The sequence below is a fragment of the Tasmannia lanceolata genome, unplaced genomic scaffold, assembly GCF_043159265.1.
Source record: "Tasmannia lanceolata isolate RefF3 unplaced genomic scaffold, GAP_Taslan_0.1 ptg000013l, whole genome shotgun sequence".
In the NCBI taxonomy this organism is placed as follows: Eukaryota; Viridiplantae; Streptophyta; class Magnoliopsida; order Canellales; family Winteraceae; genus Tasmannia; species Tasmannia lanceolata.
Genome location: NW_027518690.1, coordinates 22,529,387 through 22,545,001, shown reverse-complemented (window position 1 = coordinate 22,545,001; position 15,615 = coordinate 22,529,387). Strand labels below are relative to the sequence as shown.

Sequence of the window (15,615 nt, the reverse complement as noted above, 5' to 3'; positions counted from 1 at the left end):
CATAAAAACTATTGAAATCTACAAAAACTTAATATAATCATTCCTTATGATGTTAGAATTCACCACAAAATTTTTTGCGTAAAAACGAAATCATTTGAGCGAGAAAAGCTCAAAATAGTGGTTTTCGGGAACCCTTTCAGAATAGCATAAGTTTCGAATATTTTAAGTGGGAGAAAAATATTCGGACTAACATATTAGCTACTGATTATGCTTAGAATACACCCAAATAATGTTTGAAAAATTTAATCTTGGGCTATAAATTTTTCTCACAACTTTGGGGCCATTCTGAAATAAAACATGTAATTCCCGAAATAAAAATCAGCAAAAGATTGCAATTTTGGCCTAACTTGTAAAAATCATATCTCCCAATCCGCTCATCGGATTTTGATGATTCTTGATGTGTTGGACTCGTATTCGAGTATAATTTTTAACCATCAAGGTTGATTAGATCAAAAATCACAATGAGTAGATCCAAATTACAGATCTTTGTACAACAGTCCATATGTTGATTAATTAACACTACGGACTAACAATCTCGGATAGCCAGGATAGAAAGTCCGAATTCACAGCAGATATACCACATGATCTATATTTGGTTAATTTAATCCCCTAATATGAGCCCTAGTTGCTCTGATACCACTTGAAGGAAGGTTATCCCCTTCAGGCAAGATAGCTATGCGCAGCGGAACAAAAATCGTATAGAATTTTAAAATTTTCTTTTGATCTTGCTTTTGCCCAAGATCCTAGAGTCTAGATTAGTTAATTAAGTTAATCAAACATAAATAAATACCTCTTTGAAGATGAAATTAAGGAATCACGCTGCTTTATCTACTCCTCGAACGGTTGCGATCGTTCTAAACACCGTGGACCCCGCAAGTTGAACCGATGGATTCTTTTTCTTTGCTCGGACTATTGTGTGTGTGAATAACTCTTATTCACCTATTTAAGGTTTGATCTACTTAGTACCTTTGTTGTAGAGAATAGAGAAATTGATTTGAAGCCTTTCTCTTTGAAACTAGTTCAATTGGAAGAGAAATAAAGAGAGAGAGAGAGAGAGATGGAAAACTATTTTTCCAAACGGGCAACAAGGGAGAACGAATTTTTGAGTATTCCACACTTGAAATTTCATTCTCCCCTCTCTCCTTTATATAAAGTAGAGTTTTGGTTTGATAAATCCTTGTTCTTTCTCCCAATTCCAATCCAATTGTGAAACCAACTTGAATTGAGACTCCTCGAGTGAATGAGACTCTCCCAAACCTCCAAGGATGGAGGGGACAATCAAGATACATGGGAGAATGTGTATGGATGCCTCCCTCCAGTCCTTGTGGCCTTATCTCATAAGAGTTGGTGTTGGAAACAAATTGCTTGCTTTGTAGATCCTACAATTTAGCAATTCTTATCCAACAAGGAGTTTGAGTTCAACTCAAAGTCCTTGAGCAATTGAGACTCTTTTCCCCAGCTCTCCAACTGATTTAGGAGTGTTGTGGGCCGCACAATCCTTTTCCAAATGTATAATCCTATCCAATTCCCAATTCCCAATTCCGTTCCAATTCTGCAACTTTTGCAAAACCGATTTGGGAATAACTATCTTCATTTGGATTTCACATTATTATGCTAGTTATTAATCAAATTAATAAAACATAATAACGTATAATAATTAAGTAATTAATTAATAATTTAATTGATTAATAACTCACATCCAATGGGAGTTATTTCAGCTCCAATTTGTCTTCGAAAAATTCTCTTACTGTCTCTTGTTATTTACTTAACCAAGACATGTATATATGCATATATCAACATATTTATATATATATATATATATAATTAATTTTCACATTAATCTAACGGATCATATCCGTCCATGCAATTACATGAAATGCAGAACCCTGATCCATTTGGATGTTACCAGGTCATTCGAGTTGTGAGTGGGATGGTCGTAGGATCGACGGTCAATCCTGCAGAATTCTATGGTGGGCCCCACTGCGATCTCGCTCTGTAGTTAAACTACACTCGCATTAGGTCAGTGGCCTCCATCGAGACGTAACCCTGAAGATGACCGTCAGATCATCTTACCCCTAATCACATCATGTATGTGCAAGTCTTTTCTTCGTAACCACATCTACTAAGTTGAGTCATATAGGTGGTGGACACCATTTACCCCCTTGGCCCACTCTTGGTATACCATTTTGGTCAAGCGGCGTTTGGCCTCCAAATGCATTTTTAAAATCATTTGAAAACAATTCAATGTTTCATAAAACTTTTCGATAAACGTTTTATCAAATCCGCCTAGCCAGGCTATTTAATAGCCCTACCGCTCTGACAAAATTGTAGATGTCAATCCCTAAATTTTAGGGTGAAGAATCCCTTGTTGAATATCATTATTGGTCTCGAGGGTCTGCTCTAGGATATAGCTCTATCCGAATGTGACTCTAAAATAGAATCACTCTAAGATAAACTAAGACCCTAGAACGGGCCGACTGATCAATAAAATCCCTCAGGTCTAAGGACATGTGAAGGGTCCTGTCGAGAAGAATAACTTTATACTTTATTGTCCACAAGTTGTTCTTTATTTGATCTGGTTCGGTTACGCGATCCAATCGTCGCACCCACTCTTCTTGCTTAGGGTCCACTACCCAGATGACCGAGATAAGTCACCTCATGACACGTGCATGTAGGCAAGACTAGTGCTAGTTGTATACAGAAATCTCTTTCCCAACTAGGAACTATTAAGGATTGCATAGAACCGAGATGCCATATCTCCTTGCTCCCTTGGATCTGTGAATCCTTTGAGCATGGCATTTCTACTATACTACCTAAGGACGAACATGTGTCAATAAACAAGCACATCACACACATTTGTTATTATAATTACCCATTCATGTCATGAAATAAACCTTTATTAATTCGTAAATATCATTCTGCTGGCTTTTCAGGGCATATAGTCTAACATCGGCATCATCTGCCGTAGTCGATTCCTTGAAAACTTTTGGTGAAAGCCTCATGAATTCTGAAATTCCAAACACTTAGTGTGGCTGTCCTGCCACTGGTGGTCCTTGAACTTGCGATTGCTATTGCTGGGGTTGCTGACGTTGTTGATTTTCCAATCCAATCATGGGTCTCATGAATTTTCTCATCTCAGTCCTTTCTTGTTCAATGTCATTTTGTGGCGGAGGTGCCTCAGGATTCTCATTTGGTACTTGACCTCCCTGAACTGGAGCATCCTAAACCACTTGCTCTTCCTGAATCCCTTGGTTCTGATTTTCCTGAATCTCTGGCTCTTCTTGAGCCACATTCTGATCTCCCTCGATAATGTCATGGAGGGCTCTAGTACGATTCACTCGAGTTCCACGACAACCACGTCCTCCTTGAGTCGACATATTCCTAATTCCAATAAAACACTAAATCAGAATACCGTCTATAACATAATTACATACTTATAATAATACAAACAATTCCCATTTGGAGCCAATATCTATTCATCACATATTTCTCATGATTCTTACTCAATCACAAACTCGCATGCTTCCCAAGCGTCCCCAGGAGCATTTGAGTATATAATTGGGCCCTGATTGCGCGACTGATTTATGTGTAATCAAGCGTCCTCGAAACACACAAATCCATTAAGCGCTTTCTAATTGCTCCTTTTCTAAATCCCCCATTCTCCCAATCAAAAGTCCTTTTGTTCAAATAATTCTACCTAGGACCTAAAGCCTAGGCTTTGATACCACTTTTCTATCACACCCCAAACCTCACCCTGGGCGTAGGACATGACAACACTGTACACCTGCAAGACGAATCTCACAAATGTACAAGGCTACAAAGCAATAACAGAAATAATCTGGCATTTCGTAACTAAAATATATCAAAGTTCAATTGATGCGGACCCATCAAAGTCAAATCAAATCTCATCTCTCCCTAGAGTCAAAGCAAAATAAAATAGTGAAGTCTTTACATCTTATTCAAAGTACTCACTTCCTAATAAACTAAAATAACTAAACTAATCTCTGAGCCAAAGTCCAAATCCAAGCTAAGCGTCCTGTTCCTCGTTAACCTCACGAGGGTCAAGACCTGAAAAATATTATATAACCACAGTCAGCTGAAAAGCTCAGTACATAATAAAGCACTACTCTAAGTACAGTCTATGTATAACAGGGTTCAATAAGGTCAGAAAACAAAGTCAAAATTGAATACTGAATTTCTCAACTGAACAGTAGGCACAAAGTATATAGTGTATGTCAAATAAGTGTAGACACCCCATTTTGACCGTACCCTAAACCTCAGTCTTAATCAAAACTCCATCAAATTAGTCAATTAGGGTCCTAAATTCCACCCTAAGCTAGGCTAAGGTCCCACCAAGATCCCTGCAAAATTTCGTCGTAATCCGAGCAGATTTGTCAAATAGGACAAGCCGAGCAAGAAGCATAGTACAATCTAGAAGGGGGTGGATTATCCTGGATGGGGCCGAACCTGGGCTGAAAAGGACACGATTTCTCCGCGCGCCTATCATTTTTTTTTCCGGCAACCGCGCGCCAATCACAACTTATAGTGTGATTATCAACTTCCAGAAATGCTTATAAATATCTGTTATACCTCATTTTCCAGTTAATCAGGGGTTTTCTCAACCTAGTTTTGAGAGAGAAAGAGTGGGGAAGAGGTGAGAGAAAATAGATTTGGAGCATAAGCCTTATTTACTTTTGCTTCTTCTTCTCCTTCGATCTTCATTTTTCTAGCAAATCCGAACTCCGGCAAGCTCCGACCATCCACTTTGTTGCCAGCATAGCATTATATGACCCCAATTTCATTTTGTTACAGCATCAGCCATCGTTCTCCTCTTCATTCTCTACAAATCCTTTTCTTTCTCACCTCCAAACCTTAACTTCATTGTGTCCGGGGAGATCTTGCCGGAATCCGGCCGTCCCGCCGGAGATCCGACCGCCAGAGCACTTCTTTATCATCTCCTTCACCTCATCCTTACTTCTACACTCATCAAAGCCTTAGATCTATGCCCTAGAATCCTAGATCTAAATTTTAAGCCCTAGATGCAAACCCTAACTTTGTTTTCTCCGGCAAGATCCACCGAAATCTCGTCGTTGTCCATAAAATCTGGCCGTTCATCATCAAATCTAGCTGACTAACATGGCCATTCCAATCTAATCTCTAAGAAAGATTCAAGCAAGCAGAGGGAGATTGATGGACTTTGTCTTTTTCTACAGCTTCGGCAAGTTCGCCTTGATTCCGATCTTTACCTACAATCTTCCAGCTCTTCAACATCAATTACAATCATTAGTTCTGCAATTTTCACTAATTCTAGCCAAAATTTCATCATCCTCTACCTTGAACCCAGCTCCTTTTCAAACTATTTTAATTCTCATTCATAAATCTTCGATCTAATCTCTTCTAACTCAAATCTGGTGGTGTGATAAAAATCTGAGCGTTTTTTTATTTTATTTTATTTTATTCAAATTTCGGCCAATTCTGAGGAAGGCTAGCACATCCGTCGTCGGATCTAATCTTGCCCCGACAAATCCGGTGAATTCTACAACTTGGCTGGTCCCATTGAGATTCCGTAGCTTGATCGGCGAGCTCATACCCATTGCAATTAAGCTCTGATCACAATTAACTCTAATCCGGTAACTCCTTTACTCTCCTGTTCGATGTGGGTTTGTGATTTTGTTTAGAAGTGGTATTGATTGGAACATCACATTTTTTAATATCCGATTGCTGAAATTTAAGAGGTGGATTCTGTTGATCCAAACTCTCAAATCTCAGATAGGGATTAGTGAGGAGACTCCTTTGCCTCTTTCATTTTATGACTGATCTTAAACTAATCATGTTTTGATGAATGCCCTCATTGATTACTTTGTTTGAGTTCATTTTTTTGGCATGGTGATGAACCCTCGTGATTGTGTAAATAATAATAAAAAATGGAACAGGCGTTTTGCCCAAATTAAGTAGTGATTCTATTAGTACCCATGTTACCAACACCATCATGTTTTTTTTAAAAGAAACTTCTATTGAAGCTGTTAGTTATATGCTTTAAATTTTACAAGGAATAGTAGTGACACTCAGTGGCCATTTCAATCTTGGAATAAGATGAGTCGGTGAACTCAGAGAATTTTTCCCTTGCAATAACCTTGTTTTCTTGAACCCATAGAGAAATAATCATTGTATTATTGTATTTTGAGACTAATCCCATTTCCTTTTTAGGAGGGACATAAGCTAAACCATGTTTTTTTTTTCTTGGTCATGGTTAATAGACATGATAACAAGGTCTTGAGGAGCAATTATCTGAATATGGCTGTGTAGGTATTATCCCTTCAAAATAAGAAAGGAGGATTGGATGTTGGCATTACAATGCCAACATGATAATTTGACAGAGTGTCTATTTTACTCATGCAATAGAATTTGACGATCGCTTCCCTTTAATGTGGATATTATTTCCCTTATTTACATATGAGAGACTAATAGTATTTAAATTCTTTTCAGCCCTTGGTCTTAATTTACTTATATTTTTATATTTTTATACCCTTATTAATGGCAGCCCACGCTCTTTTGATAGTGGCAGCCCCTCACGCTCTTTTGATAATGGCAGCTCACACTCTTTGACAATCGCAGCCCCCCCACACTCTTTTAATAATAACAGCCCTCACTCCCTTGTAATACTAGCAGCCCTTACACCCTTTTTGATACTAACAACCCTCACTCCCTTGTAATACTAGCAGCCCTCACACCTTTTTTTATACTAATAGCCCTCACTCTCTTGTAATACTAGCAGCCCTCATACCCCTTTTGATACTTCCAGCCCTTGGGTTCTATAATTATGAGTTGTTGCTAGCTATTGCAAGCGGGGTTTATCATATTAACAAGTAGAAAAAAACAGACCTGAACTAAAGTGTGTATACATGATTTTCCTTGATTTTAAGGTCATTTGTTCTTGTTGATTTGATGAGTTTTGGGCCAATGTGTAAGTCTTTTATATAGTTATTTATATGTGTGCTTGTCCGTATATGTGTATGTAAGTGTAGATGGATGTGTGTGTGTGTGTACACATTGTAAAAAGGGGGTATAAGATGAACAGTCGAGTGTTACATATGAGGTATACTAGAATAAATTGTTCTGTATGTGTGAATGACTTGTCTGTTTAGACCTTTTTGGTTGAAATATAAATGCTCATCCATATGGTGTTATAGGAATTGGAAGTCCTGTTTTGATCGAATTACAAGCGATGATCTGTGTTCATTTTGGAAGTATATCTGTTGAACTTAGATTTTGTGTATGTCAACAGTAGAAATGCTAAGTTTGTGACTTCTACACAATTAGGCATGTGCATGCTATGTGTATATTTCCAAAGAGTGGTTACTGATCATTCTATTTTTCGTCTATACCATATTTCCCAAGTCTTTCAGAGTCAGCACAAGAGTGTTTATTACATGCTAACTGGTTTATTAGTTCTTTAATTTTTTTGTGGAAGCTATTCATTTTGGAGATCATGAGAAATCCATAACAGTTTATGGGAAAATACAGATGTGTAATGGTAATGGTGTAAAAATTAAAATAGGGTGAGACAAAAATAATTTTCTTTATCTTTCAAATGATTGATGATTGCATTGTTTGTTTTTAATAAGTGGCATTCTTTATTTTTCCATCTCTTTATTTGGGTTCTTTTGATATCTATAATTCATTTTGGAAATACTATAACTTTCTTTTGTTGTTGGGACCTTCATCGAATTTTGGAATGAATATCAATGTTCAATATACCCTCCATTATTGTGAGGGCGATGAAGACGTTAGCCCAAGCCCATCTTTAGAGGGACTTACCCGAATATGGTAGTACCCTCTGTCTTCTTTCCTCTTCCTTATTTTCTTTGTATAGAGTTTTCTTAGCTTTTTAGGTACCTTTAAATCTTAGATTCTCTTATTCATTGCAAGGGCAAGGAAAGAGTCATCTTGAGCCCACCCTTTTTAGGGAGACAAGCTATGTCTCGATAAACAGAATCAAATCCTTTGGAGACAAGTTTTGTCTCATTAGCGAGTCATTTATAGGAGATTGTCCAAGTCTCAAGCAGAATACATTCTTTAGGTTAAAGACCGACTTGGTCTGTTAGCTACTGTACCCTTATTCATCATTACAGGGGCAATGATAAGGTTATTTGGAGCCCACCTTGGTGTTTAGGAGACTTACCCAGTCTCATTAGTACCATTCTTTATCTCCTCTTCTTTTAGGAGACTAGCCTAGTCTCACTAGCACACACCTCTTAGGGTTGTGAACTAGGAGTCAGTCCTTTCGTATATGAGTCAGTCCTTAGCTCGAGAGTTCATTTTTAGTTAAGTCTTTCAGGAGTCTGCCCTATCATCATAGGGGTTAGGATTCTGTCCAACCTCTCATCAAATCATGTGATTTTATCCAATCCTGCAAGGTATATGATGCTTTCCAACCCTTGCAGAGATGTGATTCCATCCAGCCCTCCCCGCAAAGCATAGGATTCTGTCCAACCTTTGCGAGATATCAGGAGTCTGTCCTACCCTTATGGTGATAAGATTCTATCATCTTGTGTAAAAAACACTTGAAAAACATCTGAAAAACCAAAAATCTCAAAAATCTGGAGTTATTAGGATTGTAGTTAGGAGAGTCTGTTTCCGAACTACGTTGGCTTGATCCCCTTTCACGGGGTACGTAGGCAGCTTGGGATCCATATCCTAAGTTCAATCAAACCTTTAAAATAAAACATTTCAAACCTTACAAAAATACAAAAATTCTTCAAAACCTTTTCAAAAAGATCTTTCCCTAGAGTTAGGAGTCTGTCCTAGATGTTTGGGGTGTCTTAGAGTTAGGAGTCTGTCCTGGATATGTTGATGTTTTGTGTGTCTTGTCGTGTGAGTGTCCCTAGAGTTAAGAGGCCTCAAGTTGTGGTCGGTTAGACACTTAGTCAAGCCGATGGCTAGACTAGGATGCACTTAGTTAGCCCATGGTTTTCCGTAGGACACACAGCCTAGTTACACATTGGATATAGGAACCACCTGCATTAGCTTAAGGCTAACCAACTTGCATTAGTTATGGCATATAGGGAGTGCTAAAAATTACAATTCACTTGAACTTGAGTAATCGCGCAAAAAGCTTTAAAAACTAGTCGGGTCTAGTTGATCGAGTCTAGGGTAGCGGTTTTAGATGTTTAGGCATCGCAGTTTAGAATAGGTCACCGAACTACGTCGATTCTGATTATTCCCGAGGCCGGGTTACGTAGAGCAGCCAGGATGGATGGCCATCTTGGTCCGAGTCAAGTATCACATTAGTTTTTAGGGTTTGTCATGTCGATTCGTGTGTGGAGTCGAGTTGTGTTGTGTGTTTTGTTACTTTCATGTACAGACCTTATACCTTTAGCTGTAGCATGCATGTGTTTGCCCGTCAGAACTTAGACACCAATCAGGCATGACACTCATAACCTAGCTATTCTTAAGTGACATTTCTTTCATTTCTTTTGCGTGTGCTTATTATTCATCTCCGAGACATGCATGATTAGATAGACGTCTTCTCGGAGATATATGTTTCCATTTCAAATGACATTCGCCCAAAACTCTTCAAAATCAATAAATAAATGGCATAAGAGACCAGGTGTTTGCACTTGGGTGGATGAGGTGCTCTTCGGACCTTCCAAATTCGTAACCAGGCTCGAACCTTCTTTTATATCTTTGGTTATCCATTGCAACAGAGTATAGTATGGGATCTAGGGCCTACTTCCTTGGATGACGACTCTTCTTTGTTTAAGGTACGTCTCGAATCTGGGCTAGTCCCCGAATCGAGAGGTATCTCACTTTACATCGCCACTCATGCTGTGAGGGGCACTCTTTTCAGAGTTCCTTGGTAGAGCTCTCCTTCACGTGGATGATCTAGAGACTTTTGGGAGCTCGTCCCCCGCCTCTCTCGGACCGGGGTTCATAATAAGGTTCTGAATAATAGGTGCAATAAAGCAATTCAATGTCTAAGTTCTGATCAAAGTCAAAGGTTTTCAGAATTCATATACACTTCTGAGTCATCGGCATGGTCCAGAAGACATATTGTTGCTTATACACCGACAGTCCACGGTGTTGGAACTAGTTCCTCAGAGTTCAGATATAAGTCGACAGGGCCAGCGTTTTATCCCACTGACGGGCCAGAAGTTCTACTGTACTACCCCCACGGTGGATTTTAGAAATTTGCCAATTGTATTACCCCCCATATGGCAGGGGTTCAGAAATATCCAAGCCTCCACAGAAGTGTTCAAATGGTATCTAAGGTTTATATTCAAATAGTTCAAAGTATTCAAATAATTCCAATAGTTCAAAGTTCAAAACGGTAGTTTCAAATGTTCAAAGTTCAGAACAGATATTCGTAACAGTTATTTCAAAGGTTCAAACAGTAACGGTAGGTAACAAAATGGCATGCTAGACTCAAAGCTAATTCAGAAGTTCAAAGGTATCAATACAGGTTTCTAAAGTCAATAGTGATTCAAAGTGAAGAGGGTTTACAATTACCCAAAGTAGTACGTTATTACGTACCTGAAAGATGTTCAATTCCTTTCTTAATTCTGATTATGTATCAATATCCTGATATGAACAGAACATAGGTAACAAATAAGGGTCCAAAAAGGTAACCCAAAAGCCAAAGGGTCGAAATTCAAATTCAACACAGATTCCCAATTTCAGGCACTCCAGTCGACTGGTCCCACAAGTCGACTGCCCCTTAACTATTGTTTTAATCTAAAAACACAGTTTTGGCGCGCCAGTTGAGTCGACTAACCCTCTAGTACTGTTTCGATATAAAACACAGTTTTGGGTGACCCAAACCAGTCGACAGCCCCTGGTAAAACTGGTTTTCTCCTAGTTTTTACCCGATTTTCACGACTTAAACACATCATATCTTTTTCGTTCGGACTCCAAATTGCGCGTGGTTGGATCCAATGGATTCGTATCGACGAGAGGAATCCACTAAACCCAATTTCACGCTCTGAATTCAAACGTACGATTTAAGAAAAATCGCTAAATATTCTTATTCGAATCTCCAAAAGTAAAATTTTTAAATTCATATTCTTACCAATCGACTTTGAGTTCGTTAGAACCGTAAAATAATATTAGGTCCATGAACTCAAGATCAATCCAAAGATTTCTTATTTCTAATCCATATTAATCACAAATTTTCTTTCTTTCTACTTATCAAACCCTTGTTTTAGGGTTTCTAATATTCCAAATCATTCATAGTTCATAAATCTTACCTTGGTTCACGGCTTCGACTTCGAAATCATGATCTCCTCGGTCTTCTTCTTCTCTTTCTCTGGTTTCTTTCTCTAGGGGTGAACAAAACGTTTAGGGTTTGTTTTGTTTTAGCCTCAAAACGATATATTTATAGGCTTTCTTAAGAAGCTCTAATTAAAGAGAAATTCCCAACTGACAAAAATGCCCCTTTTTAATATAGGGGGGCAAAATTTTAATGGGGGTATTTTGGGTATTTACATCGTCTCTCATTTACTTGTTTCTTTCCTCCCCAACGTCTCCCCCCTGGAAACCATTTGCAAAGTGTCATTATATATAAAACTTGCTAAAGAATAAAATCTAATAAACAAATAATAGTGCAAAACATAATAAATATAAGGGATAATTACATTTATACCCCCTCTAGTTTCTGACACATCCACTTCCACCCCTATAGTTTAAAACGTGACAAATACACCCCTGTAGTTTCAATTTGTTTAAGGTTTGCCCCCTCAGTTGAAGGTTCGTCCATAGATTGAAGGGTTAGGATGATCCGATGGAGCTGATTTTTTGGGCACACCCTATCTATGTCAGGACCCATCAAATGAACGCTTTGGATCATCCAAATAATGTGGGCCCATAACCAAAATCCAAACACTACCAAAAAATCATCCAAATAATGTGGGCCCACATTGTTTGGATGATCCAAAGCATTCATTTGATGGGTCCTGACATAGATAGGGTGTGCCCAAAAAATCAGCTCCATCGGATCATCCTAACCCTTCAATCTATAGACGAACCTTCAGCTGAGGGGGCCTACCTTAAACAAATTGAAACTACAGGGGTGTATTTGTCACGTTTTAAACTATAGGGGTGGAAGTGGATGTGTCAGAAACTAGAGGGGGTGTAAATGTAATTATCCCTAAATATAAAACATGCGCATAGAAGCTAGCAAACAAATAAAAGTGCAAAACATATGACATATTAACAAAAGGCAATAGATGGCGTGACGTTGCAAAATGTAATAGAATATTTGCACTTGGATTGATTACAATAAAATAAGGAGAAATGAGGAAACAATACTCTACAAGTAATTGCATTTAAGGCTTGTAAAAGTCCAACACTTATTAGCTAAAAAAAGGATCAAATGATCTGTAAGTGAAAACATCACACACCAAGTTTTAAGCAATGGTTGGTGGAGAAACAAAGCAAAGAAGCTCTTCATCTTGCTCGAATTTAGTCATCTCTTCCTCCCCCATACACACCCAAGCTTCTATTCCATCACCAGACCTCGTCCCAATCAAATGAACAACATTCTTAACGTAAATATTGCAGCTACTTATATACCCAAATAGGCTTCCCCCAACCAAAATCCACTTCATAGAATGGGAAACGCCACCAACTAGTAAATATGAAAAAATCTATTCCATTCTCAGAGTATTTCTCAGCTAAATCCATCATAGCTTTATGCGCAATTGCAGCCCCTTCTGGTCCCTGCAATTCTCTTACAAAGTTACTATCTATTCCCCTAAATGCATCTCTAATCAGCCCCTCTAACAAATTGGGTTTTGTGTACTTTCCATACCAGTCTCTCTCCAATACTGTCTCACACGAAATTGCAGCCACATAAATGTTCCCAAAGGAATATTCAGGCAATGGTGGGTTCATTTTCGAACGTAAGTTCACCGCAGGTACTGCAGCAGAAGCTCTTTTCGAACCCTTTAACCCTCGAGCTCTTATATAACACCGCCAAAGAAGGGCTGAAATTGCCTCAATACTCGTCTAAGCGAAGCCCATAGACGAGGGGTCAGTGCCGTTGGCTTGAATTTTGAGTGCAGCTATACTGGATTTCAAAAACAAGAACCTCTTAGTCACTATCTTCTCTTCTGGTTTTACTAAGCTCAGTACCGCCCTCGATACTTTTTTTGGTGGGAAGAACGAGACCGAATCGAAACTTGGCCCAATTATGGCTTCACTCGACCCACATGTTGTGGCACTCCAACTGTTGAGAAATGTGCCCAATGTGGCTGCATCGGCTATCTTGTGCAGGATTCCTACACCAATGGCCATTCCCCCACAGTCGAAGATGTTTGATTGGATGGTGAGAAGTACATCCTTGCTCGATCTAGTGCGATATGTGTCGCAAGGGATAAGCTGATTTAATACTTCTACTTCAGATTGTTTGAGAAGGTCTGAGAGCTGACCATGGACTCGAGCTACTGAGAATTCAACTCCCTCGTCGTTGCAATCTATTGTGTCATCTTCTTTAATCCTTCCAGCTAATGGGTAGAAGCGGACTAAGGTCTCCGATAGAGATTTCTTTAGATGGTGAACGTTCGAGGCTGTGTTGGGGGAGTAGTAGAGAATGAGAAGCACGAATGTTGGAGGAGAGAGCTGGTCTAGTAAGGAGAGTTTGAATCCACGAAGATGATGGGGTGTTGGAGAGGATGGTTTGATGGTATCTGTGGAGATTATTTCAACATTCCACATGTTTCCCTCCATATTTTGGCCAACAACAACAAGAGAATGTTATCAGAGGTTTGAGTTTCTCTAACCGTACATGAGGGCTTTGCCTTTTTATACAATTTGCAAAACCCAGTTCATTCATTATTTTTAATGGATCTGTGGTGTGGGATATGTTACATGAGCTTCATAATTTTTAATGGAAAAGCCTTGTGAAAGTCATCAGAAGGACTAAAATAATGTGGAATTGCATTGCCATGAAAATTCACGGGGAAAATGTTCCGATCAGTCAATAACTTGGGAATGCAGCTCAGATTTTTCTCCATTACCCATTTGCAGAAAACTGATCAAAGTGGTTTCTAGGCTATTCTATTCGTCTATTGGCTTGAAATATAACTTTTTTTTTCTTTGGTAGGTCAAATTATTGTTGTTTTCTGAAAACTGGTCTTTGCATATGGAAGATTTTTCCATATTGGAAATGAATTTAATTAATAGAGGTTTCTTTTTTTAAGTTATTTGTGGAATTTGAAAAGGCTATTTTACTTAAATCCTATATTTTAATTAATAAAGATATTGTAAGACTTGGAAGCTTGCTACTTTTATATTATAAGCAATTCGTAGCGGGTGCGTTTGGTGAACTTCGAAGTAGATAAGAATGAGACGGCAAATGTGGGAAAATGAGTTCCCATATTCCATTAACATAAAAAATAAAGTGAGTTCCCTTACTCCATTAATAGGAAAATACTTCGAAAATGGGAACCCGTTTAGAAAATAAAGGAGGTGGTGAAATTGACCAATGATTTGGCCAATTTCAAATTGATTTTTGGCTTTTGTGGGGATTTGTGCCCCCTTCTTTGTCTTCTTTTGCACGTGTCATGAGGGAGGTTGTCAACTTTTTACTGTTTTTGTTACCAATCATATAGAAAAAAGAAAAAAAGAATTCACACAATGCATTTTATTTCTTAAACAGTAGTGATTGGCGGGGAATTTTGAATTAACGTCAGAATTGCGTCAACATGAACACACATTTTCATCGATAGAACCCCAGTGTTTTATTTTTTTCCGACGTCTTCCATTTTTTCAGCATCGATTCTTCTTTTCTCCTTTTTCTCCCTTTAAAGCCATTTATCTAGCGTCTTCCATTTTTTCTTTTTCTTCTTCTTTTTTTTCTTGTTAATTTTTCCGACATCTTCCATTTTTTCTCGACGTCAATTCTTCTTTTTTCCTTATTCCTCTCCTTTTTCATTTTTATACCATATTCCATCACTATTTACGTAGTTGATTCTTCTTTTTCCTCTACTTCCTCTCTTGCGATTGCCGGCAAAAGAAATACACAGCAGAGGAAACCTTCGTTGGGAGAAGGAGAGAAATGGTTTACCTATTACACTCTAGGGCAAAATGGTCATTTTAACTGTACATTTCCATCCCAATGTATGAATAGTTGAAAGTACAAGTCACCAGTCATTTAAAAAATAAAACCCAATTTATGAGTCATTTTTCCTAAATAAAATCAATAACAAATCCCAAAATTAGAGGGATTTGATATCACCAGGTTTCATGCTTATCACTGTATTCTTAATGTTTGAGATTCATTTTTTTTAGGTAGACTGTGATTGAGATTCAGACTTCGTTAGGTTAATTAATTTCATGTGAATTTAGCCTAAAAGGTTTGTTTTCGTTTATAGAAAATTATACATTCCAAGAGGTTATGATAGATACCATTCTTACATGTTTCTTTATCACTTACACATGGTTCCAGCTAGCTGGAATTTTTACCCATTTCTATAGTTTCAGCATAGGCGTCATGCTTATCACCCACCTCACATTAGGTAAGAAAAACACCTAACTTGATCTCCACTTGATGAGATGCACACGGGTAAGCTTCAGAGTGGCAATTGGGCCGTGACCGCAGGGTGGTTTTTGAGTGGG

At 38.3% G+C, this 15,615-nt stretch overlaps 1 protein-coding gene across 1 annotated transcript; it reads right to left on the bottom strand.

Moving 5' to 3' along the window:
• Positions 1 to 13,005: 13,005 nt before the first annotated feature.
• On the bottom strand, positions 13,006 to 13,725 carry LOC143891080 (stemmadenine O-acetyltransferase-like). Its single transcript, XM_077395730.1, has one exon. It carries the CDS (start codon positions 13,723 to 13,725, stop codon positions 13,006 to 13,008), a length of 720 nt encoding a protein of 239 aa, XP_077251845.1.
• Positions 13,726 to 15,615: the final 1,890 nt, after the last annotated feature.

Coding starts and splice junctions, on each gene's coding strand:
- LOC143891080 (XM_077395730.1), bottom strand. CDS start 13,725: ATGGAGGGAAACATGTGGAATGTTGAAATAATCTCCACAGATACCATC.